Source organism: Pipistrellus hanaki (assembly GCF_964339955.1).
Source record: "Pipistrellus hanaki genome assembly, chromosome: 1".
Lineage (NCBI taxonomy): Eukaryota > Metazoa > Chordata > Mammalia > Chiroptera > Vespertilionidae > Pipistrellus > Pipistrellus hanaki.
The window spans coordinates 171,951,356-171,979,066 of record NC_140503.1 but is presented as its reverse complement, the minus strand read 5'-3'; the positions used below and the strand labels follow the sequence as shown (position 1 = coordinate 171,979,066).

At 36.8% G+C, this 27,711-nt stretch overlaps 1 protein-coding gene and 1 pseudogene across 4 annotated transcripts in view; one reads left to right on the top strand and one right to left on the bottom strand.

Moving 5' to 3' along the window:
* The first annotated feature begins 1,382 nt into the window (after positions 1 to 1,382).
* Positions 1,383 to 27,711, top strand: part of STAP1 (signal transducing adaptor family member 1) — a 37,908-nt gene continuing 11,579 nt past the window's right edge. For all 3 annotated transcript variants that reach the window (XM_084890400.1, XM_084890401.1, XM_084890399.1), the window contains exons 1-6: positions 1,383 to 1,570; positions 16,247 to 16,318; positions 20,836 to 20,949; positions 22,898 to 22,954; positions 25,630 to 25,802; positions 27,471 to 27,599. In XM_084890400.1, the coding sequence (XP_084746526.1) occupies positions 1,451 to 1,570; positions 16,247 to 16,318; positions 20,836 to 20,949; positions 22,898 to 22,954; positions 25,630 to 25,802; positions 27,471 to 27,599 (665 nt within the window). In that variant the 5' untranslated portion in view covers positions 1,383 to 1,450. The remainder of the gene's footprint in view (positions 1,571 to 16,246; positions 16,319 to 20,835; positions 20,950 to 22,897; positions 22,955 to 25,629; positions 25,803 to 27,470; positions 27,600 to 27,711) is intronic.
* LOC311612678 (protein N-terminal asparagine amidohydrolase-like) lies at positions 7,643 to 11,153 on the bottom strand (annotated as a pseudogene). The gene is made up of 2 exons: positions 10,376 to 11,153; positions 7,643 to 7,721 (listed from the first exon to the last, which is right to left on the bottom strand). The product of its transcript is annotated as a protein N-terminal asparagine amidohydrolase-like (transcript).

Genomic DNA, 27,711 nt, shown 5'->3' with positions numbered 1-27,711 from the left:
TGCCTCACTTTGTAGACAATTCGGTGTCCCACATCTACTGCTGCAGATCTAATGGAAACCCCAACTGGTGGAGGAAAGCATGTGTTCTCCCCATTAGAAAAGAAGGATCAGCCCGAAGCCGGTAGGGTTCAGTGGATAGAGCATCAGCCCAGGGACTGAGGGTCCTGGGTTCGTTTCTGGTCAAGGGCATGTACCTGGGTTGCAGGTTCCCTGGCCCTGGTTAGGGTGCATGCACTCTTGCACATCAATATTTCTCTCTATCTCTCCCTCTGCCTTCCACTCTCTCTAGAAATCAATGGAAAAATATCCTGGAGTGAGGATTAACAATAACAACAACAAAGGAGTCATCAGTTGGAAGGTGCCTGGCTTGCTTCGGTTTCTGAGAATAGGCTGGTTCAGATGTAGAGAATGCTCAGGCCCAGGCTACTCAATCAAGAGTTTTTTCTGAAATGTTGAGGGTGAAATATCAAATGGTGGAACTTTTCGGGACCCTGCAAAAACAAACCAGAATTCCTCCCAGTGTTCCTTCCTCCATTGTTCCTTTTACAGGATTGAACTGAATCCAGTCTCTCAGTGACCATTCCCCACAGGGAACTGTTAGTTGCATTTTGGTCCCAGTGAAGCTGTATAAATCTCACTAGAAAACAGAAAGGACTTCATCTACGCATCACAGCATCAGTGACACACAGCTCAGAAAGCATAAAATAACAAAAATATATGTTATTTTTTAATTTAATTTTTTTTTAAATTTTATGCTCAGAAAGCATAAAATAAAACAAAATAAAAGTTTGAAAATGTAAAGCTTTCTCTGCCAAACGTTTTGTGAAATATCCACTGGTTACCCAAAAATTCAAAATACTGACCAAAAAGAAGTGGAAAATTCCATGTTCCCGTTTCTGTGTTTTATGCTTAGTGGACCATCAAAATGGACATGGGATAAAGAGCTCCATTTTTCTTAAAATTTAAACAAAGCCTGGTCCTGCAATACAACAGAAATAGTCCAAATAAAGTTCACTTATGAATTAATTTTTAGTGAAGTGCAGTTAATCAGTCATGCCTTCTGGGGATAAAAATGGACAACAATTAAAACAAAACGTGACCTTGATGTCTCCTCTAAAGCCAAGAATCTCCAAATGGGTTCCTTTCATCTTCAGGTGATGTTAATCTTCTGTTTATTTTGTTATTGTCATTCCAAGGACATGTAGTTTATTCAGACATTGCTTTCTCAAAGCTGGTCTGTGCCTGTTTTATCTTACCTCATAAAAAGTAAAGGAAAGAATGTGTGTGTGTGTGTGTGTGTGTGTGTGTGTGTGTGTGTGTCCTGTTGGTGGTTTAAAATCGAGTTGGGACTTCCTCTTTGAACAGTTGCCTTTTCCTCTCACACAAGGTAGATCTCATTTTGTTTGAGACTGGATACAGTTGAAACCAAACCACACACCCACAAGAGAGCATGATGGCTAAGAAGCCCCCGAAACCAGCCCCTCGGAGGATCTTCCAAGAAAGGTTAAAGATCACTGCTCTGCCTTTATACTTTGAAGGTTTTTTATTAGTTAAGCGCTCAGAACACCAGGTAAGTCCACAGATGATAATGGTAACTTAGCAGCTTCTGTCTGAATAGAATGTGTATTTCATGCTGTTGTGATGTGACTAGGACCTCCTTGTTTCTGTTGCGATTAAACCCTCTTCCTGGAGCTCAGAAATATTATCCCATTCTTGCACAACTTAAATACAATGCATTGCTTAAACATATGTGTATATATGTATGTATTATACAGGGGCGGGCAAAAGTAGGTTTACAATTGTTCATATGGAAAAATACATGATACAAGAATAAACCCTGAGTTTTACATACTCACAACTGTAAACCTGCTTTTGCCAACCTCTGCATATGATAATATAAAGTTTTAATACTAAGTTACTAAGATAAAAAAGTTCAATAAGCTAAACTTCCAAAGAATTAATTTACACATCACAGAAGATTTTGGCTTAATAGATGAAATGTTTCCTGTATTTTTCATTGCAACTTACTACTCTGCTTCCATGATGACTTGTATCATTAAGATAAAATATTACGATTGAAATTAAACCTTCTGCTCCTATTCTCAGTTGTGTGAAGCTTATAAATAAGGATCAAATTATTTTTTAAAGTGGTAAACTTTTTTTATTTTTTTATTTTTATTAAATTATTATCTGTGTACATATTTTAACATTGCCCCCCCCCTCTCATACATACCCCCCCTCCCCAGAGTTTTGTGTCCTTTGGTTGTACTTATATGCATGTATACAAGTCCTTCGGTTGATCTCTTATCTCCCCCAGATCTCCCTACTCTCCCCGCTGTAATTTTACAGTCTGCTTGTTGCTTTACTGTCTTTATATCTGACTTTTGGTTTGTCAGTTTATAATGTTCTTTAATATCCATAAATGAGTGAGGCCATGTGGTATTTCTCTTTCATTGACTGGCTTATTTCATAAAGTGGTAAACTTTTGTAAAAAATGTGAAAATGGTAAAAGTAATACATTATGTATAAAGTTTAACATTATGTATAAAATATGTTTTTAAAATACTGTTCAAGATTATAAGTTTAAAAGATAAAAAAAATTTAAGAAGGAATAATAAAGGATAATACATAGGGTGCTTTGTGGGTGGTATATACTCCACATGACATAAATTCACTCTGTAAGAAAATTCACAAAGCATCCCAGTTCTTTTACTATATTTGTATTGATTCCAGAGAGGAAGGGAGAATGAGAGAGAGATAGAAACATCAACAATGAAAGAGAATCACTGGTCAGCTGCCTCCTGCACATCCTCGCCTGGGGATCGAGCCCACAACCTGACCAGGAATGGAACCGTGACCTTCTGGTTCATAGGTCAATGCTCAACCACTGAGCCATATTTTTAAAATGTAAAAATGAAAAATTATAGTTAAAATCAGTGCTTTTAGAATAGCAATTATAAATAATTTGAAATTAGTGAGAGAAAAAAACACAGTGCCTGCTACTAAAAAAAAAAAATCACTAACAGCTCAAATTTTATGAAATTTTAATATTAATTGAAACTAGAAAAATTTAAGTGTTTTGAAAAATGCCATAAGAAGTATTTACTACTAATAATATTAATATTTTTTTCCTGTGGATTTATTATTACTTAGGGGAAATTGTGTATATGAAAATATTTATAATGGCACATATTTTTTCATACATAATAAGACCATTTATTATTGAGAATAGTAAAGACATGGGAATTTGTATTCTGCTATGGGTGCTAAATATGCATTTTTAATATTTGTCAGTTACATTGGAATATTTTTTGCGTGATTTTACATGCTTTAAAAGTGAATTCAGCCTTGTCACCATCGGTTAGCCACATTGTTACACTTTGCCAGGAAAGAGAAGTTGGAAAAAATAAATTTCTAATTTAAATTTTGTCATTCATGGGTTGTTTTCCAAGTATTTATAGTAACTGTTTTTGATATCAGATTCCTTTTCATGTTTAAAGAAGGCATTCCCTTGGTATGGTTAAGGGGAGAAACAGGATTTTAGAGTGTCAGTAAAACATGACTTTACCTGGTTTTGCTACTTACAGCTTATGATCTTATACAAGTTAGTCAGTCTCCTTGGGACTCAATTTCCTCATCTATCAAATGGAGAGAATATGACTTGCCTGCCAAGGTACAATGCCAGGGATACAGTAGAAGCGCTCAGTCTATTTATTCATTCAAGCAACATCTATCGAGTGCCTCCTATGCAATAAGCATCACATTTGGTTCTGGAGAATGTGAATAAAACACAAAGACCTTACTTTGACAAGGCTAAGTTTAGCCTCAGCTGGTTTGGGTCAGCTGTTAGAGCACCGGCCCTCGAGTTCAATTCTGGTCAAGGGCACATAGAGCAGCTTGATCCCTGACCCCTCCTACCGCTCCCCCCGGCACCCCACCCCCCGCCACGGGGGCAACTAATCGATATTTCTCTCCGTGTCTCCCCCTCCTTTCCACTCTGTCTAAAAAAAAAATCAATGGAAAAAAATATCCTCGTGTGAAATTAACAATAACAAAAAAGGGTAAGTTTAGTAAGGAGCGACAACTGACTTACCCAATTACATAGCAAAGTATCTTTTACTTGTACGACAAGGAGAACAGAGCAAGAAAGTGACAAAAATTATTACTAATAGGGTGGTTTCAAGGATTAAACATCTGGCTCACACCAAAGGCTAGATTCATTCTCTTCCCTTTCACTGTTTTTATCATATTCTTATTAACATAATAAAATCAGTTTTGAGTCTACAAGTAATGTGGCTCAAAGGAGAGCTGTATTGATAGAATGTCTGAAAACGGAAGCTGTGAGGAAAAGCTAAGGAAAATAGCGGGATTTCTAAGCATATGGCCATACAATGCCAGGGAACCTTTGAAAGGAAGGTGAGCCAATGGTATATAGAAGGTCATCTTTGGAGCTAATGTGTTGAAGAGTTGGGAGACTCTGCAGAGTGTTAAGTGAAATCTCTGTTGAAGGAAATCAGAACATTTGAGCTAGAGGATGTATAACTGAGAAGTAACCTGGTTTATAAAGTTTATTACATGTTAAGAGGTGTGTCTTAGCTCCATTAAAAGTACTGAATCTTCACAGGAAAAATAATGTGGAAAAATTTACTTTAACCACAGCACTAGAATTGTGGATTAATCAGGAAGATTTATTTGATAATAGGATCTATAAAATGACACAATCAAGTTCCCAGTTCACAGGGCATCAACTGCAGCACAGTTCTTATAAATGGGGAAAAAGCCATTTTTTTTCTCGAACTGTTTGAAAATAAGAGAGCATTTGGAGAGCATCTCAGTTTCTTCCATCTGTGATATGCTAACATTAAAAACAATATGTGTAATATGTCTTCTTTTTAGCCTGAACATAAGAATGTGGTCATCTTAATAATATTAAAATAACATTTCTCTGACTAGTTCTCTAGTTGCCAGTAATTTCTTTAGGAAGATTTCAGGGCTATCTCAGGTGCGTTTTCTTTTCTTTTTTAAATTTTTTAAAAAAGCATATTTTTGCCCTAGCCAGTTTGGCTCAGTGGATAGAGCATCTGCCTGCGAACTGAAAGATCCCAGGTTTGATTCTGGTCAAGGGAACATGCCTGGATTGTGGGCTCGATCCCCAGTGGGGGACTTGCAGGAGGCAGCCGATCCATGATTCTCTCTCATCATGGATGTTTCTATATCTCTCTCCTTCTTTCTTCCTCTCTGAAATCAATAAGACATGTATTTTTAAAAATACACATTTTTATTGATTTCAGAGAGGAAGGGAAAGAGAGAGATAGAAACATCCATGATGAGAGAGAATCATGGATCGGCTGCCTCCTGCATGCCCCACATTGGGGATCGAGCCTGCAACTGCGGCAAGTGCCCTGACCAGAATCAAAACGTGACCGTCTAGTCTAGGGGTGTCGAACTCAATCAGAGAAGGGGCCAAAATCTAAAATCCAGCCTAAATCGCGGGCCGAATGGTTTACTGAACAGTCATAAACTGACAATGTCATAAACTGACAGCGGAGTGCAGTGATGACAGCGCGGTGCGGGCCACATTGCAAGGCCTGGCGGGCTGGATTTGGCCCGCGGGCCTTGTGTTTGACACATGTGGTCTAGTCCATAGATCAACACTCAACCACTGAGCCACGCTGGCCAGGTCAATTTTTTTTTTCTTGCAAGTTTATTTTGTATTGGTTTCAGGTTAACAGCTTAGCGGTTAGGGAAGGAGGGTGGCCAGGTCAATTTTTAAAAATAACACACCAGCGGGGAGGGGAGGGAGATCTGGGGGAGATAATAGATCAACCGAAGGACTTGTATACATGCATATAAGTACAACCAATGGACACAAAACTCTGGGGAGGGAGGGTAGGAATGAGGGGGGGGGGTATGGTAAGATATGTACACAGATAATAATTTAATAAAAAAATTTAAAAAATAACACACCGTTTTCAAGGTTTTTACACACAGTTCTCTAATATAATATAAGACTATCAATCTATTTAGAAATTATATACTTATACTTGTGTACTAATGCTTTAAGCAAATTATTAGAGATATGCAAAAAAGGAATTAAGGAAGATGAAATATAATTAGATATTTTAAAAGTTTCTTCCTCTTTGCACACCTCTGCAGTTTATGTGTCCCATTTTGGAGACCACTATACAACATCCTTCCTTAAGCAAAGGCACTTTGCTTGCTCATAAGAAAAAAGAGAGTTTTTTATTGGGGACATGGGATAGAGAGAAACTTAACTGGATCTTGCATTATAGCCCATTTTTACTAGTTATTAATGAGAAAGAGCACTGGGAAGTCAGAAGATATAAATATCAGCCCAACTTTGGAACGTGGGCAAGTCTCTTAGGTCTTTTAAACTATTCTTCTTTTGTAAAACTGAATGGGTTGCTGTGATGATCAAATGGGCTATATAATAATGGGTATATTTTCTTCAGGTTGGCAGATGGCATACATCATGCTGGGCTTTTAAAATATATACACTCTATATTGATTTCAGAGGGGAAGTTAGAGGGAGCGAGAGATAGAAACATCAATGATGAGAGAGAATCATTGATAGGCTGCTTCCTGCGCTGCCCCACTGGGAACTGAGTCCACAATCTGGACATGTGCCCTGATCAGGAATCAAACCGTGACCTCCCGATTCATAGGTCGACACTTAACCACTGATCCATGCCAGCTGGGCTCATGCTGGGCTCTTAAAGTCCTATCACTCTGATCCTTATAGTAACTCTTCTGGATAGAAATTATTTTATCCCCTTTACAGATGAATGAGGTGTGGCTCACAGATGCTATGGTTAAGGTTCCTCATCTAATAAGGAGCCTCGTTTGGAATTTATTGCCAAGCACTTTACATCATCATGCTGCCTCTCAAACTGAAGTTCTAATTCCATTTGATTGTGGGCTTCCAAAGGTTGGGAATGTCTAATCACTAGAATCTTTATCACACTGAGCTCAACGGGAAGCTCGGTAATTTCAAACATTTGTTTAATTGCATGAAAATGAGATAGGGACCTTAAACTCTAAATATAAGACTATGTAATGATTTTGAAGCAAGCAATACATTCAGTAGTCCCATTTCAGTCCCTTTTCTTACTTCAGTGACTCAACATAAGTGATTGCTAAAAAGTTAGAAACTTTGTGCTAATTGTATTTCATTCAAAAATGAGTTCTTTGAACTTAAATAAATATATAACTAGATGTTACTTATTGAGAGTGATATGGTCATCATTATTATTTTTGTTAATCCTCGTCAAGGATATTTTTCCTATTGAGTTTTAGAGAGAATGGAATGGAAAGAAAGGGGAGAGAGAGAAAAACATAAATGCAAAAGAGACACATCAATTGGTTGACTCCCCATACACACTATGACCCAGGGCCAAGGATTGAGCCTGAAGTCCAGGTATGTGCTCTTGACCAGAATCAAATCTGTGACCCTTCAGTCCATGAGCTGATGCTCTAACCACTGAGCAACCAACCAGGGCAAGAGAGTGATATTTATACAAGACTCAGATTATAATGCTGTTATTCATGAGAACTTATCAGAAACTAATTAAGACCTGGTCCATAGGTCTTTGCATATTGAATATAAGTTTGATCTGATCTTTTAGGTTTGTGGCTGTGGTTGGAGTTCACAGGACCTATTGATATTTGTAACCTTATGTTTCCTCCAGGCTGTCTTTACTCTAAAAAAAAAAAAAAAAAAAAAAAAAAAAAAAAAGGTGTTTTTGCTTCTTCTCTCTTTTAATAAATTTTCCTTAATTCTTCCCATAAATCTATATGCTCATTTACAAGTAGAACTCTCATTTTTCCCTGGCTAATACTACCAATTCATATCATTCTGTAATGACTAAACAACTCCGTAATTTTTCTCAGGAGCACAAATGGATGTCTGCATGTACATACAGAGGGAAATCAATAAACCTTGACTGGCTATTACTCTCTGTAGTTTTTCTGCCTGGTAGTGGGTTGATACGAATGAAGCTAATTAAAACGATGAACATAGTGGCAGACTTTGAGTTTCAGGGTTTCTCTTGTTTTCTTTCCCTCCAACAATCAGTCTCTCAAATTTGGACTTGATCTTAGATGCTATGTCAGTAAAGCTACACAAGCCCATCGTTAATTTCTCTAACCAATATATCTACATTCTGATCTCTTCTCCAGTCCCCTTCACCCCTGTCCTTGTTACAGAATACTAGTGTAGCTTTGACCGGCTGCCTACATTGACAGGCTTACTAAAGCAGGATATGAAAGCCTTAAAAAGAAAGTTATGATTTTTTTTTTTAAAAAAAAGCTCCTAAGATAAACTTGAATTGTTTTATTTTTTAGTCTCAAGTCAGATCTGAGAAAGTTCAAGAGAATTTTTCAATAAAGAGGCTACTCCCATAGTTCTTGTAGAACATCTGCTTTGAACTTAGACACAGTATATATTAGTAAGTTCCTCAAGCCATATTTCTCATTGCAGTTTTCTATCTCTTAACTTAAGGCTATATGAAAGTGTGCAAAGTATCTGTTTTTTTTTTTAATATATTTTTATTGATTTTGTACAGAGAGGAAGGGAGAGAGATAGAGAGTTAGAAACATTGATGGAGAGAGTCATCGATCAGCTGCCTCTCGCACACCCCCTACTGGGGATATGCCTGCAACCAAGGTAGTACATGCCCTTGACCGGAATCAAACCCGGGACCCTTCAGTCCCCAAGCCGACGCTCTATCCATTGAGCCAAACCGGTCTCGGCAAAGTATCTGTTAATAATGTGAGTAAAGAGGCAATTTTATTTTTTTCAAATGTAATTTGTATTGGTTTCAATGTAGAGTTTAGTGGTTAGACAATCATATAATTTACATAGTGTTTCACCTGACATCATACATAGTTATAACAATATTATTGACTATATTCCCTATGATTTATTTACATCTCCGTGACTATTTTGTAACTACCAAGTTGTACTTCTTAATCCATTCACCAACCACCAGATTGTTCTCCATGTCTATGAGTCTCTTTCAACTCTTTGTTTGTTAATTTATTTTGTTCTTCAGAACCCACATATAAGTGAAATCATATGATATTTATCTTTCTTTGTCTGACTTATTTTACTGAGCATAATACTTTCTAGGTCCTTCCATTCTGTTGCAAATGGTAAGATTTCATTCTTTTCTATGGCCAAGTAATATTCCATTGCACATACTATGTACCAAGGTGTTTTTTTTAATTAACTTATCTATTGATAGACATGTGGCTTACTTCCATATCTTGGCTATGTAAATAACTCTAAAATGAACATAGGGCACATATATATTCTTTCAAATTCGTGTTTTGAGTTTCTTTAGATAAGTCATCAGAAGTAGAATTGCTGGGTCCTAAGGCAGATCCATTTTTAATTTTTTGAGGAAATGCCATACTGTTTTCTACAGTGGCTACATCAATCTACACATTGTAGATTGAATGTTTTTTGTTTGTTTGACTTTTTTAGTGGCCAACATTAAGGATCCCAGGTTCTATGTGCTTTATATACATTATTTCATTCAATCCTCAACAAGTCCTTGAGACGATAGAAGGATGGTTTCCCTACTCTATTCTTGGCCCCTTAACAGTGAACGCTTACACATACAAAAACAACACAGTAGTTATTATTATTATTATCATCATCAACATTATTATTACATTTCAGTGTTTTTACTATATTCACCGAGTTATGCAACTATCACCACTATTTAAATTTCAACATTTTAATCATTCTAAAAAGAAACCCTAGTAGCACCCCAATTAGAGAAATCAATAAACCTTGACTGGCTATCACTCTCTGTAGTTTTTCTGTCCGGTGGTGGGTTAATGAAGCTGATTAAAACGATGAACATTTCTACTAGAAATCCAATTATCCCCACCTCCCCTGCCCTGTACATTGTTATACCTGTTTGTTGGGACTTTCCCTTTCCCAGCTTGAAACCATTAAAATATTAAGACACAGGGGCCACACAAATGAATATCAACTAGTTACTTTTTTTTTTCCCTTTGCCAAATAAGATTTTATTTTGAAAGTCATTTGAAAGACACTAAGACTCAATGGATATAGATCCTACATTCATATTCTATTCAACCCCTATCAATGGTCTCTATCATGCCAAAAAGTTGCTTTCTTTGGTAATTCCTATTTTTAGCTTCTTGGAGAAGGGAACTTTCCCCATAAGCCATCCTTCTTTCTTTCTTTCTTTCTTCTTTCTTTCTTTTTTTTTTTTTTTTTGTAGAGTAGAGCTTTATATTCAGGAAATAGTGTATTTGTTGGAGATGGGGGTATTTAAAACACACACACACACACACACACACACACACACACACACACATCAAGGTTGTTCTAATATGTTCAACAAAGTGAGGGGGCTCACCCATTCCAGAGGTGGAATGGAAAGTTTCTCTAGTATTTGCTTGTCATCTTGCTGCAACCAGAAATCCACGCGTGGAAATGGCACCCAGAAACACAGTCCTATATGAAGTTGCTCCGTCTTTGCATCGGAAATCCTAACCATCGGACCTCCTGTTGAAGCTCGGGCAGCAGGCACGCAGCTCCTCCTCCAGGCCTTGGAAGGAGGCTCTGTAGATCTCTGCAGTTCTAACGTTGACAGCAATGCCACAAGTGATTGGAAGGTGGTTTTTGTTTTCTTCCCAGTCATTTAATTCTGTCACCCATAAGGTCACTATGTGAATGTCATCTTCTAGTCTGTCAAACTCACTAAGAAGTTGACGGTGAGTCTTTGTGTCACTGTAGCCGCCCACGAGGTGCACTTCCAACCTTCCACGTTGAACTCCAAGGATTTTATGGAGTTCATGATCAAGGGGACCTCAGCTTTGGGGTCAGTTCCATCACAATGTGTCAAGCAGGTAGCCCCTTTACCTCCAAAAGCGGGTGGGCTCCAACGAGGTCCCCAGAGGACCTCGGCAGCTGCACTCGTTGCCCCTCAACCAGCAGTGGCATCGTGGAAATCCAGCAGTCCCAAGGAGGCATTGGCCTGCCCTGCCCTAGTTATTGTGTTATTAATAAAATCAACCTATCTATATGTGGTTTAGATTTCAGGCCAAAACTGTGCTAACACCTTACTAGGATAGCCTTGGGTGACCTTGAATCACTGATTAGGTTTAAGAGTCACAGGGTCTCTTGGAGACCCTTTGACCCATGGCAGAGAACAGAGCAGACCACCCACTCTCTCCTGGTAAGCTGAGCTGAGACAGGGCAGGAAGGGGCTAAGGTGAGCATACTCCTCCCAAACTCACCATTTATGCAGACCTACTCTGGCAGCTCTGTGGAGGATAGATGGGAGGCCATAAGAAGATGGCAGAGACAGGTGAAAGGCAATTGTGATGCCAATAGCACTGCATCCTAAATGAAAAGAGGAAAAGACTTCTGATGGGGCCGAAATGAGATGTGTTCTCTTGCCTTGTGAAACTGCTTGACTCTGAGATGTGCCAAGTATTGATAGATATTGGGCACCTGGACTGCAGACGAGAGGAAGAATCTCTTTGCCCAGCTTTATAACTGCTCATTTGGAGACCATCTATTGTTTGCTCCTTCAATCCTATGCGTGTTGGAACCGTTCTTTCCTATGGTAACTTGTTCTTGGTCAGGAGGCATCAGCAGGTTCATTACATTACATGATGGTCAGCTCTCAATGGGGAGGTGGGACGGAGAGGAAAACCCACAGGGCTCGGACTAGGAAGCTTTGCTCCAAGTTTCACCGCCGCCCCTGAGATAGATTGTTGCAGGAATACTACCAATTTGTTCAAGCCTCACTATATGCACTCCCTTTTGGAATGGGACTTTTCTGCTCCCTCTATAAAGAAGCTGAGTCTAGTTTCCTATGGCTTTAATCTGGCCTCGGTCAGGCTTTGGTAAACATGACAAAGGCAGAGGATTAGAAAGTACTTGCACATTGGGTTTTGCTCTCTTGCTCCCGGGAATCCCTCTGCCAGGATGTGAACAAGTCGAGGCTAGCTAAAGAATGAAGCCAGGCAGCGGGAGCTTCCAGTTGTCTCAGTGGAGTGTTTCCCAACACCAACAGCCAATTCTGTGATTCCGTGAACACCAACTGGTTGCTGAACCATTCAGTTCAATTGTGAAGCTAGCCACCTACCCTGATTTAGTGCAGAATTCGCTGCTTAATTAAGGTCTCAGTTCCACAAGGCTGCCCTCCCGAACTTCAGTCACCAATTGCAAGTTCCTGGCCTCCCACACTTCTGACTGGCTATAAATCAGGAGTTGCCACGACCCCCTCCTAAGACTTGACAGTTCACTAGAATGGCTCACAAAACTCAGGAAAATGCTTTCCTTACATTTACTGGTAAAGAATACAAATGAACAGCCGAAACCGGTTTGGCTCAATGGATAGAGCGTCGGCTTGGGGACTGAAGGGTCCCGGGTTCGATTCCGGTCAGGGGCATGTACCTTGGTTGCGGGCATATCCCCACTAGGGGGTGTGCAAGAGGCAGCTGATCGATGACTCTCTCTCATCGATGTTTCTAACTCTCTATCTCGCTCCCTTCCTCTCTGTACAAAATCATTAAAATATATTTTTTAAAAAAAGAATACAAATGAACATATAGATGAGGTGGTAGACAGGGCAAAGTCTGGAAGGGTCTTAAGCACTAGCGAGTGCTTCTGTCTCTGTGAAGTCGGGGTGCACCACTCACTCAGCATGTGGATGTGTCCACTAACTAGGAAGCCCGGCAAATGTCACTGTTCAAGGGTTTTTATAAAGCTTAATTTCTAAAACCACCCTCCTCCCTCTCCTTCTTGGAGGTCAGTAAGTGGGGCTGAAAGTTCCAACCCTCTAATCATTTGTTCTTTTGGGGACCAGACCCAACCTGAAGCTCTCCATGGATTTTCTCTAAAATCATCTCATTATTATAAACTCAGGGATGACATTAAGGGGCTCATTATGAGTAACAAAAAACACTCCCATCACTCCAGTTTTAGGATCTTTATGCCAGGAACTGGGGCACGAAGACCAAATATATTTCTGACTATACCTCTTCAGTCATTTTTTCTGCATTCCCAGCTTAGACCCCAGGCAAATAGTGAGGCCAACCTAGACAATTTGGGTATAAGAAGTATCGTCATTTAAAGAATCATCAGCCATCCACAGAATTATAAAAAAATGAAAGTATTTGCTGTTTTAATCCACCAAGTTTGAGGGTAAGCTTGTTACATAACAAAAGCTGACTAATATAGTATCTTATCAGCTATGAAGGCAAAGGAAGAAAACAGTTCTACTAAGAATATGAGAAAGATGGTTGTTGTAATTCAGAAAGAATATAGCCTTGAGCTTCCTGAAAGCCGAGGCAAATAAAAACAATAGGTTATAGAGTTCCCATTATTTGAGAAAATAAGTATATAAATTCTGAAGAGGTGACATTTTTATGATCAAAAAAGGAATAAAGTATACGTTAGTATTAAAGAGATACAAAACACCATAATATATATACAAGCGTTTTCACATTTATATATATACAAACTAGAGACCTGGTGCATAAAATTCATGCACTGGAGGGGTGTCCCTCAGCCCAACCTGCATCCTCTCCAATCTGGGATCCCTTGAGGATATCCAAATGCCAGTTTAGGCCTGATCCTTGCCTAAACTGGCAGTTGGACATTCCTCTCACAATCTGGGACTGCTGGCTCCTAACCACTCACCTGCCTGCCAGCCTGATTGCCCCCTAACTGCTCCCCTGATGGCCCAATTGACACCTAACTGCTCCCCTGCCAGCCCAATCGCCCCCAACTGCCCTCCCCTGCTGGCCTGATCACCCACTACTACCTTCCTCTGTAGGCCATTTTTTTCATGGCCATCTTGTGAAGACATGCAGGCGGACATCTTGTGATGCCATGAGGGCATCACATGAGGGTCACCTAGGCTTTTATTAGTATAGATGAAAAAATTTTCTTCATATGACCTTAATTCTTAATATAAATTCAGATAATCCAATAAGTCATAGAAATTCAGCTTACTAAACCCTAAAGGAAAGAATGATCAACATGTCCATGCAACTGACTGGAATATATAACGTAAGTTTTAAAACATACTTTTGGAAAGAGCTATGTATGAGGATAAGTCCTTAGATGTGGAAAGATTTTATTTCTTAAACTACCTGGCGATTCTTTTGTAATACAGACAATCTTCATAAAATATAAGTTCCCCTTACTTAAATAAACTTTCATTTGTGTGAAATGAGAGTCGGACTGGGTTATTTACATTTTTTTTAAACTTAAAAAGTTGTGAATGTATTAGTAATAAAATGTGAATGTGTGGGGAAGCTTGGTTGGAAAGTCTGTAAGGAAGATTCATAGGGGGACCTTGCTGAAGGCAGCAGCCCCTGCCTTGACTTTCCAAACAAGTCTGAGCCTCCAAGTGTTTTGCTGGAATCTCTATATTTAGTCTTTTAGACCCAACCTGTAGAAACATGTGCTTTCTCAAGGATACTTATCCTGTTGATTGTATCTTGAGGTTAATTTTAGTTCAAGCTGTTGTTACGATAAAAGCCTAAGGAGGCAGGCAATCAGGGCTGTTTTGGTGTCTCCTGCCAAGCAGCCCCTTAGAAAGAGTAACCATTCATTTGTCAGAGTAACCATTCATCTGTCGCTCAGGGTCTGCTGGTCAGTCCTGGCATGAATGTATTAATAATAAAATTTCACCACAGGAATGAAATTTGGACTTCAAAGTTCAGCTTTGATGGTGTTATTTTTATCATTATCAATTGCTCACATTTCCTTGATCTATGTGTTACTTATTAAATTCAAACTATGAATCATGTGCTATGCTCTGTGCTGTACATATTTTAATTTATACAATCCTTTCCACTGTCCTAGAAGGGAGATATTAAATGTTTATGCTTGTGCTATGTTCTATCCTGGCCTCTTAAATGGCCCCTTTTTCAGGTGCAAGCTTCCACTGAAACTACATGAAAATTGAATGTCTCAAATCAATGAGGAAAGTTTTGGTAAATGTTGTATTTAAACACAGACAAAGCTACATCTTTATCTCACATCTTTTTTTTTTTTAATCCTCACCCAAGATATGCTTATCGATTTTAGAGAGAGAGTGGGAGAGAGAAACATTGATGTGAGAGAAACATTGATCAGTTGCCTACTACCGTAGCAGCTTCATGACCAGGGTTCGAACTTGTAACCTTTTTAGTGTATGGGACCACACTCCAACCAACTGAGCCACCTGGCCAAGGCATTACTTCAAAATAAATTTGTGAAAGATTTTATCAAGAATTAAATGTATTATCTGAGAGATGCAAATCAAAACAACAATGCAGTACCATCTCACACCTGTCAGAATGGCCAACATCAACAAACCAACAAACGACAAGTGTTGGCGAGGTTGTGGAGAAAAAGGAACCCCGTGCACTGCTGGTGGGAATGCAGACTGGTGCAACCACTGTGGAGAACAGTGTGGAGTTTCCTCAAAAAACTGAAAATGGAACTCCCATTTGACCCAATAATCCCACTCCTAGGAATATATCCCAAGAAACTAGAAACACCAATCAGAAAGGATATATGCACCCCTATGTTCATAGCAGCACAATCTACAATAGCCAGAATTTGGAAACAGCCTAGGTGCCCATCAGCAGATGATTGGATCCAAAAACCATGGTACATCTACACAATGGAATACTATGCTGCCATAAAAAAGAAGGAATTCTCATCATTTGCAGCAACCTGGATAGAACTAGAGAACATCATGCTGAGTGAAATAAGCCAGTTAATGAAAGAGAAATACCACATGGCCTCACTCATTTATGGATATTAAAAAACATTATAAACTGACAAACCAAAAGATAGATATAAAGACAGTAAAGCAACAAGCAGACTGTAAAATTACAGCGGGGAGAGTAGGGAGATCTGGGGGAGATAAGAGATCAACCGAAGGACTTGTACACATGCATATAAGTACAACCAATGGACACAAAACTCTGGGGGGGAGGGTATGTATGGGAGGAGGGGGCAATGTTAAAATATGTACACAGATAATAATTTAATAAATAAAAAAATAGAAAAAAAAGAATTAAATGTAAAATTAGGCCATAAAAATTAGGCGATTTATCTCAGAATAAAGAAGACTCTTATATATCACAGCAATTAAGTAAGTTACAAAGTAAAATATCAATAGGAAAATAGCTGAGTATTACACTGATGCTTATGTTTTCTTTCCTACAGGAATATAAACAATATTGGACAGAGTTGAGAGGAACTACCCTTTTCTTTTATAATGACAAAAAAAGCACAATAGTAAGTAAACATGTGCAGCTGATTCAATTTTTTCCCCAATGCACACTTGTCATGTATTTTATTATTCATTTGGGATTTTCTGTCTTTTAAGGTTAAAAATGTTATAGTAAAATCAATTCAAATAAGAATATTTCTGTCTGCAAGGGCTATTAATTATAAAACCCATGGTAATAAAAATTTGTGGGCAACTCAGAAGAAGATATTAACTCATATTTTACACTTTGCATTCTTTTCTTTCTGATACTGAGTAGATAACTTGGTTGAAAAGTGGACATTTAGCTATTCATCTGGACACAATTGCTTAATACCAAGTGATAACCTTAATTTCCCTCCTTGTTGTCACATGCAATTATAATATGAAAGGAAATAGATGATCCCTAAAGCTTGATAACATACAATATGTCACTATTTTTTTTTCTGGAAAGACAAAAACATACCTCACCAAACAGGACTTCTAAGAACTCAAGCATGAGAAAAACAACAAAGAGGTTATGATATTTATTTATTCATATTAATTTCATATAATTGATTTGTATTTTAATTTTTCCCCACACAAAAATTGAAAGGTGACTGTTTTTCATCCCCCCCCCACACAAATAAAATGCATTTTAGTTGCAAATGGTTGCCTACCTTGAAATGCTATGCTTATAATAGATTTTATGACCCTGTAACTTGTTTAAATAAAAACATTTGATCCATGGATGTGGTTGCCTTAGAACACATGTGTCAAACACAAGGCCCGCGGGCCAAATCCAGCCCGCCAGGCCTTGCAATGTGGCCCGCACCGAGCTGTCATCACTGCACTCCGCTGTCAGTTTATGACATTGTCAGTTTATGACTGTTCAGTAAACCATTCGGCCCGCGATTTAGGCTGGATTTTAGATTTTGGCCCCTTCTCTGATTGAGTTCGACACCCCTACCTTAGAAGGTCATTATTACATATCCAGATCTTATGAAAGAAACAAAAAACGAGCCTCTATTCCACCTGCAGGCATTTCTGCACCATTAGTGGTAGACTAACCAGAAGTCATTAAAAAAATATAGTTATGTTTTACCAAAGTTCTGGATAGATAAGATTTATATAAAGGTGTTTTCAAAAACTATAATAAAATTTTTAACAAAACTTATTTTTCTGTTTTCCCTTACAACTTCTCACTGATGTCAGTGAAAATATGAAGAACCTGTCCTAGCCCTTGTATAACACACATTTTGAGTGAGAAAGTTAATAGTTATTCCTCACTGTAAGAGGCAGTACAACTTAGTGATAAGAGCCTGGTCTTCAGGTAAACTGCCTGGGTTTTTATCCTGTTCCTGCCCTGTTCACTCTGCCAACTTGGTCTCTTGGGCTACTGACCTAACCTCTCTGTGTCTCAGTGTATCAGACAGGGAACCGGCAGGAAACAGTTGATATCTCAAGTTGGGCAATTTGAAGAGAGTTTAATAAAGATGCAATACTCAAAGCAGTGGACAGGATGTAGAAAAACCACAAAGGTTAGTACAGAACCCTGAGACTAGTAACAGTTCCCGATTACCAGGCCTGGGTATAAAGGAAAGAGAGAAGAGTGGGGAGAGTTATATGAAGATGACTGTTTTGAGAGGAGTATGATCTTGGATTGAGGAAGCAATTGCATAGGATAATCAATACCTGATTTCACTCTCCTCATTCTTTTATCTCGTGCCAATGTTCACCAGCTGTCCAACCCAGTAGGAAACCAAAGGGTAAGGGTGCCCATAATGTCGTCCACATAGGTCCCTACTATGGTGCACAATGTTAGGTAATGAAGAGATAAAAGTGAACCTAGAGGAGCAAATAAAAGATCTTCAACACATTCAGTTTCAAATCTCTAAACTTAGGATAAAAAATAGCCTATCCCATAAAGTTATAAAAAGGTTTAAATGAGATAGTAAATGCAAGGCACATAGAGAGCATTCTTGCATTTTATTTGTACTGTCTAATTTAATTCTCAAAACAAAAATGCAAAGTAGGTACTATTTTAATCCCCATTTTATAGAACTGAGCAGTCAAGTGCAAAGATTAAGAAATTGTACAAGACCAGACAGCAAAAGCAAGGAGTACAATCCAAATTTTGCACCCGAGATAGCATTCTTAACTACCATGCCATAAAGAGACTGTTCAATAAAATAATGCAGAATTGCACATCTGCCAATTGCATTAAAAGAGGATGCAGAATTTTGGGGACAAGAGAAATCACAGGAGCGAAACAGGTGAGAACTGCAGATATTCAGCCTATGATAGGAAAGAGTTTATAGCTGCATTTAAGTATTTGAAAGGCTGTCAAAATATCATGTGAAAGAATCACCAAACTTGTTTAGTGTTATAGCAATGAAAAGAAACTAAGATTAATGGATGAAAATTGCCTGAAGGAAAACTGTGGCTTAATATAAAAAACAAACAAACAAACTAACAAACAAACACAACAACTTGCTGGCAGGCCAAGCTGCATAGACGCATAACTTCCAAGTTTGAGATGTTCAACATAGGCTAGATGACTACATAGAGGGATAGCCTGGAGGCAATTCAAGCATTGGATAGCAGCTAGATTAGACATATGACCTTAAAGGCTTTTTTCAATGCTACAATTAAAAACAAAAAGATATGACTTCCTTTTTTTCTAATCAATAGATCAGTGTACAGGCACTCTATCTAACTGGGCCACTTCTTCCTTTGTTACTTCCTCTGTCTCAGCAAAATTCACTGAGCTTAATCTAGACAGTCTATCAGAGAAAATTTCTTGTGTAATTTTAATTTCTGTCCTCCTTCCCTTATACCTCTCCTTCTATGTTTAATGTATCTTTGTTCATTGAAAATAAATAGGCCAACCCAACATATTTCTATGTTGGTAAAATTGTAACCTCAATTTTACCAACATAGAAATAACTCTGGAAATTACTTACTATTTTTATGTCCTACTTTGTTCAGAAAAATAATATAAATCTTACAAGAATTTAGTAAAATAAGTTAAATTAGGCATAGTGGAGAAAAATAAAAGGAGAAAAAAATAAAGTCAAGAATGAAGTTAATTTAGCAAAGAAATTATAGCATAAAACCCCTACTATCCTTTCTAGAGGTGGTCTTAACATTTCTAATACTAGAGAGCAAATCTAGCTAGTTACATAAAAACTGGGTCATGTAGACTAATTACTCAGAAGAAATATTTTTATTGCACTGCAATAAGATAGAAGTTTCTTAATAGATTCCTCATAACCAGTAGTATGTGGTAAGTGTTGTTGAATAATGGCTTTCTGGAAAAATTATATGTATGAATCTATGTATATAAATTATATTCACATAAAGAATGTATAGCATACAGTTAAAAATATACAATACTCTTTATTCTAATTTTCAAATAAAACAATTGATTCTCATAAAAATTTTTTGTTGATTTTTCTGAATGCATATAAGAATTGCAATTCAATCCTGATATAATAAATGGAGTTATTTTCTAATATGCTGTTTTCCTAATAAATTTATTGTCATTAAATATAATATTTAACATTAATGTTGGCTAAGATTTTTGTTTTACATTAATAAATACAAGGAAGTAAAATAATAATGTTGTCAGTACTTCACCTACTTTTCAATGACATAAGCCATCTCTTCGTTGAATAAGTTTTAGAATTATAGAATAATATTTTGTCAATTTTTTGTTCAAAATAAAAGTTTCAGACACAACAAACTTTAAAGTTTCATCTGCACTATTAACGTTTTCTCCTTCAGTTTCTTAAGTCTAGACCAGACCAGAAAACTATGGCTTTTGAGCCAAATCTAGCCTGTGGCCCAATTTTGTACATTCTGTGCGCCAAGAATGTTTTTACAGTTATAAGGTGTTATAAAAAAAAAAAAAAAAAAGAATTTGCAACAGAAACTTTATGTGATCCACAAGGCCCAAAATATTTACTATCTGGCCTTTGAAGAAAAAAAATTCTGGCCTCTGGGTCAATAAAGAAAATAATAAATCAAGCCCTATTATGTAAGGTTTGCCAATTTCTGTGGTGTAAATACTCCCATCATGCCTGATTTCAACCTATCATGTAACCTCACTGAAAATGGAGGTAGAAAGAAAGGCTAGGTAGCACACCATTATATAGTATGTTTAACACACAGAAATGAAGATGTAAATAACTTTAAGAGCCTAGAGAATATTATGTGTTAATTAGAAGATTAATTTTGAATTTTAATTACCCTCTTTTAAAGTTAATTTATTTACTTCTATGTTTATATAATTTAACTTTTAATAATGTCTGGGTTTAACAATCAGCTAGCAAAATGCCTGAAAATGTAACAAATCAGCTTTTGCAAGCCTGTATAAGCCAGCACCAGCATACCACCACATAATACATTTCCACCTGCCCTCTGAGTTGGGAAGGAGTGACACATGAAAGCCAGAATATCATGCAAAGTATAAATCAGTTGATATTATTTGCTTTCCTTCCTACTAAAATTATTGTATGTCACCCATGAAATAATTTAATGAAATTTCCCTTTATCTTTGCAGTACGTTGACAAGTTGGACATAATAGACCTCACATGCCTTAATGAGCAGAATTCAACTGATAAGAATTGTGCAAAATTCACCCTTGTTTTGCCAAAAGAAGAAGTGCAACTGAAGGTGAGTGAGGAAGAGGTGTAATTATTCTGAAACAAGATGGGGTTATAAATAGCATTCACCTCTTCACAGCTTGGTGACTGAGGTAAAGAGGTGTTATGGGAGTGCCAAGTCCTATACTTTGTTAATATTTCTTGCCTTTTGCCAAGAACTACGGTTTTCTAAATAAGAACTTAAAAGGGCATGCTCAGTTGTTTAGTATACAAGCACAGTGAAACCATATACTCTGTCCTGTGACAAAGGCAGAGATCCCACCTGGTGTTTATAAAAGTTGTCCTTGAGTTGATATGCAAGAACTTGATATTTTACCAAGTTCCCAGATGATCCTGAGACATGTCCAACATATTACATGTTTAGAACTACTGAATTAGACAAACCCATATTTCACAAATTGAGGGACATTCTGCAAGGCAATTGGCCTATACTCTTAAAAACTACCAGTGTGAGAAAAAACCAAAGAAAGACTGGACACCTGTTCCAATTACAGAAAGTATAGAGTCATGACAACTATAATAAATGCAATGTGTGATCTGGACTGGATACTGAATTAGAAAAGCAAAAAACAAGTAACCACACAAAAACTAAAAGCTATAAAGAGCATTATTGAGACAACTTGAAAAATTTGAAAAAGAACTGTATATTACATATACACAATTTGTGAAATATGGCATTTAATATCTATTAATTAAAACTCTAAACTCCACACTGGCAGAAATCAGTACACTCATCACTCAAAGTGAGCCAATTAAAGTCAACCAACAACTACAGTAAAAACAAAGAAAAAATTTTGCAGTAGAATAAGATGCAATTGGAGCTGACCTTAAAAGCGCTGGTCATTAAGCTTTAGTGTGCTACAAATCACTGATACTTAGGAAATCCAAGCTCCACTCAATAAATGTGGGTCTCAGAATCTACATTTTAAGCAAACTCCTTCCCCAGATGATTCTGATGTGGTGGTGAAGAGTACAGGCAGGATGGAACCTAGGTTGAATTCTGGTTGTTTTATTCATTGATTGTGTGATTGTAGGTAAGTTACTTAAGTTCTTTGTGTCTTGGTTTCTACACCTGGTAGTAAGTCTACTCAGATGTAACCCTCTTACTGAAATCTACCTGGACTACTTTATTAAAATGGCAACATTTCCCCCCTCTATGGCATTCTCAGTCTCTTTTAACTTGATTTTATCTTTCTATTTATTTCCTTTCTGATACCGTAAAATTTACTATTATGTTTATTATTAAATGTACCCTGCTACAACATAAACCAGTACTAGAATAGTGCTTAGCACTAAAAGGTACTCAATAGATACCTGTTAAATAATTAAATCTATAAAAAAAATGATAGTACCTTTTGTCCAGTTGCCATGAATATTAAATCAGATAATATATGTGACTAGAATAGTAGCTGCTACCTATAAGCACTTAATAAATGTTGGTCATATTTGTAGTTTTTAGAACTAACAATTATAAATTTTTAAAGACTAACAACATTGATTCTACCTGGTTGCCCTAAATTTAAAGCCAGTCATTTTTAAATACTAATTGGGGGATTACCATAAATTGACATACTGCAGAAATAAGTGTGTTAACGTTTAAATTTTTTTGAGTTAATTAAAATTGTTTACTTGTTTACTAATAAAAAATATGTACTCTGTCTTCTGATAAAACAATATTGAAATATTTCATAACAAATACACTTTAGTAGTTCTACACAAAAAGAAAAATGAGTTTATTCCATTCAACTGATTCTAAGTTGTTTAAAATTACAACTGAGTTTTTAAAACAATGTGCTTCAATAGAAGAATATGCATTTTTGTTGCTCTTGCTGATTTTTAATGGCATAAATATCTTGATTTTTTTCAAATAATCATGAAATTGGGAAGTTATTTGAAATTGATAAAAGTATTAACACTCATAGTCATGCCTATGTTCTTTCTTTTGTCTTTATGTTTAGACAGAGAACACAGAGAGTGGGGAAGAATGGAGAGGCTTCATCCTTACAATAACAGAGGTAGGCAAGACATTACTTTTGATTGATTGATTCATTCAGCAACTATTTACTGAATATTAACTATGAACCATGCAGAGTAAAAGGAGTTGAAGCTATAGAAATTGAAAAAAGATGGATATAAACTTTCAGACTTACTTGTGAAGTTTCTATTTTTATCAGGTGGATGGAGAGGGAGAAATAAAATAAGTAAACAAGCAAGATAATCTAAAATTGTGATTATTGCTATGAAGAAAATAAACTGGGCAGTGTGCTAACAGGCAAATAACAAGTGGTCAGGGAGGTCTCCATTTTGCTAATAGCCTTTTGACACAGTGGTCCTTGAATATTCTGATATTTTAGCTTGCATAGCATCCTCTAAAATATCAATACTTTCCAAATCCATACTTACACATTTAACACATATTTATAAAATGCTAAATGAGATGGATTTTGTGAATAACAGACAATATAATAGAGAGGGACCATCAAAATAAAACCCACTTTGAAATGTTAGTTTAGTAACTCTTAAGAAAAAGGGATGTTGATCTGTTCAACTCTGTGGCATTTTATCTGAGATCAGTAGCAAGATCTACTGCTTATGGTGAACAGCTGGAGCAAAGATAACTGCCACTGTTTTAAATAAAGCCACTGCAGCAATTGTCTTAGAAACATGAGGTACTCTGATATAGCCCCCAAAAGAGCACCTTATTCTCTACTACTTTTAGTGGATAAGAAAGTTTTCTGTTGATTAGGGGAACTTAAATACTAGTTAAAGCTAGTTCCTCAGTAAGTACTCTGCAGTCACATGAAATGAGTACTTACACTTTACTGATAGGTGATGGATGTTGGGTCTTTATCTTGGCCAATAACGTGTAAAAGTTAGATGTTCAACTACCATTTGTGTAAGTCACAGGTGATTAAAAAGTAGTCCAGTTAAAGATATGAAAGACATGTTGACTTGGCTGGAGGGGGGAACTCTTTGGGGAACTGCTTTCTATTCCTCTGTTGTGCTAAGGCAGGATTTTGGCTGGGGCATTTCTTACACCGGGGAACAAGTATCCCAGTGGTATCCGAGTAGGTGTCAGGAGTACACTAAAACCACTGGGGAAACTTCGGGGTGCATCTTTCTGGTACACGAATTATACTTCATGTTTTGGCCCCCAAATTTTTGTTTTCCTTGAGGAAAGGCTGCATTGTTTTTAAATTAAAATGTATTAGGTGTATTACAGAATATAAAATGTAAGTGCATTTCCAAAAGAGGACAAGGTTCCTTAAATTTTATGTTTGATAAATGTCAATTTTGCACAATGATCCCAGGTTACTCTGTGTTATTATTAGGAGAACTTTTGTAGAAGTTTGAGAAGCATAAGCTATAGTTGAAAGAGTTGAGACGTTGCTTTTGACTTAAAGAAAATGGAGTTTGAGTCTTGGTTTTACAACTTACTAGCTATGTGACTCAGAACTAGTTATTTAGACTTTCTGAGCCTGTTTTCTTTTTCTTTTTGTAAACTAAGATTCCTATCTTGCAGCATTGTTGTGAGGATTTTCAGTAACACATTGCTTGGGACATAATAGGTAATAATAAGGAGTAGCTGTTTCATTCATTTTTTCTTATTCTATTTTTTTTCTGGATTGGTATATAAGAAAATAACCCTATTGATTATTAGTTAGCTTAGTTATCCAGATGAATATTTTTGAAACTTTTGGATTGTATACCCTTCACAGTAAATTTTTATTTTGAATTTCATATATATGTATATACATGTGTTTCAAAATATAAACAATAATATGAATTAATTAGATAATAAATAAATAGAAAATAAAGTTCTATTGTTTTCTTACCAATGGACTTTCTTGTACACCCTGGGAAAGAATGTTCCTCACTCTGGAGATCAAGATGTTTATATAGGGAATAAATAGTGATGGAAAGATAAAATTAAATTTAAAAATATATGTTAATTAGACATGGCTGCCTCAAAAGGTAGGCTAGGTAATGTTACACAAAGAATGAATTCTACCATTCAGATTACACCTCCCAAGAGCACAGAGCTGGCCATAATGAGGTCTATATTAGGGGTATAAATATAGATCAGGAGGATATAAGTCACTCAACCCAAACTACATATCCCAAAAAGGTTAAAAAAAAACACAAAAACCCAGTAGCAAGTAGAGCAGTAACATAATTGTAATATGTGAATAAAACTATGAAATATACACATAAGCATACCAAAATATAGACCTCCTCTTGCTGATTCTCAGTCATCTAATGAATAGTGCCATCTCGACCCCGTGTGACCATATGGTTGGTGGCGCTGATTCTAGGTTACCTGTGGGAGAGCCGTGCACTTTGCAGGTGCTCTGGGACTTCCCCAGCAGTGAGAAACAGTAAACTCAGAATGAAAACATGAGCTCTGTTGTTCTGTGAATTAGCCTGTCGTACTTTGCTTCGGGGTCTGACCAAAAGGGGCATTTCCTGGAGGAACATTGGACACCCTATGCACAGGTTCTATATAGATGGCTTAGTCTGTTTTAGGACCCCCGCCCTGCATCAAGACTGTGTATTCCTGATTCTACCCATCCATCTCTGTCAGGTAACGGAAGCTCCTTAGGACCAGAACAGCCTCATCTCGGCTAAAAAAAAAAAATCAGTTATTTTGCTTTCTTTCTTGTTTGCTTACTGTTTTAATTGGTTTCAGCTGTCAGTCCCCCAACACGTGTCACTCCTTCCTGGACAAGTAATTAGACTGCATGAAGTCTTAGAGAGAGAAAAGAAAAGGAGGATTGAGACAGAGCGGCTGCCAAACACATCTCTGGAAGAAGAGAGGGAACCGATAGAGGATTATGTGGATGTACTGAACCCTATGCCGGCGTAAGGGCACCATTAACTCCAGTGTATCTATTAGATTGTTAACGTTAATTTATATTTGTTAAGGAGAGTCAGTCAATGACCTCATTAAGCCAGGGACAATAAGCTGTCTTGTGGATAAACAGCATGTTTCTGAGTGCATGCCATATTTCCTCTTCTGTGTCATGATCAACAAAATGCAAAATGCAGATTTGAACCAACTCTCTTACCACACAGGAAATCCCCTGCCACCCACACTTTCAGACCAAACAGATCTTCTTTCCAAAGTTTAAACCTAAATAAAAACTGCTATGAGGAAGGAAGGAAGCAATATTTTTTTTCACTATGCAACTCTCGGATTGACTGATTTTCTACCAGAAAATTACACCAATGAATAAAAAAACCCATATATATATATATATATATATATATATATATATATATATATATATATATATATATACATACACAGACAACAGTGTGGTGATAGACAGAGGGGAAAGGGGGATAAATTGGGGAGGAAAAATATTTTGCTTTGAGCAATGGGCACACAATGCAATTGATGTTTCATTGAGTTGTACATTTGAAACCTAAATGGTTTTGTGAACCAATGTAACTCTAATAAAATCAATTAAAAAATAAATGAATATTCTATGCAACTGTTCAATCAGTGGGTAGTCATTGTGCTGTACTTTGAAGGCACTGTGGAGAGTGGGTAAGGTGTTGGAAAAATGAAGAGACATAGAACACGCTGAATTCAGCAACATCCTATCTCTATTTTTTATCATTACATTGTTAAAGAGTGTGACTAAGATTGTGAACGCTTTCCTCTGGAATCTTTGCCATGTTCTCATCAGTGAAATTTACCCTGTTACCACCTTTGACATCACGTTCTGATTTGTGTTCTTTCTGTACTATAATCAGTGAAACCTGCCCACCGTAACATTTAGCTGAAACCAATGACTCATAGACTGAGAGGTTAAAAGTCACAGAGCGCTTCTTTTCCTTTTATGCTCAATAAAACAATATATGTTTTTACAGCTAAATAAAAAGAAGACTAAAATCATTGCTCTCCAATTAGAATATATTTGCTATTAACATTTTGGTATATTATATATCCTGCCAGATATTTTTCTATAACTATATATTTAATTGATTACAATATATACAGTAAAAGTGGGAAATGCTTTCTTAAAGATTTTACATGTAAAAACACCATCAAATGTTATAAAAAAAATTCAAATTTTACCAAATAGAGAGTTATTTAAAAAGAAAGACGAACTCCAGAAGCATGTATAGAGATGTTTTGTATCTCTGGAAAGAAACCACTAACAATCATTATTTATCCAAGAGCCTATTATTATAAACTGAGAATGGAGATAGATTGTTAATTTTTATCTTAGGTTTTCAAATGGTAATGGTGATTATATACTGACCAGTAGATAATTTTTCAGGTCCCCTATGGTTAGAGAAAGAGGCTTTGGAGGCATGAGGGGAGGAGGGCCGTAAGCATACACGTATTTATAGTGGCCCAGGCTTGTAATAATAGTAATTATAATCATATCATTGCAGTTGTAATAATAAAGTTGGGGATTTTAAGAAAAGTTAAAAAAATGCAGTTCTTAAAGTTGCTTCAGAAGCATTTTTTCAAGTCATGATCTTTACCCATTTGTTTTTATCTCACCTCTGTAGATGTTTTTACGCAGTGTCTCGGAAAGAAGCAACTGAGATGCTTGAGAAGAATCCTTCATTGGGAAATATGATCCTGAGGCCTGGTAGTGACAGCAGAAACTTCTCCATCACTATTCGGCAGGAGATAGAGTATGTTTAATTAAAGACAAACAAACATATGGAACTAGTAAAAGTATGATATCACTTTAGAAAGCAGAGTCATAAAGTTAGATTAGCATCCTCTGTGTGTTTTGTTGGGGCT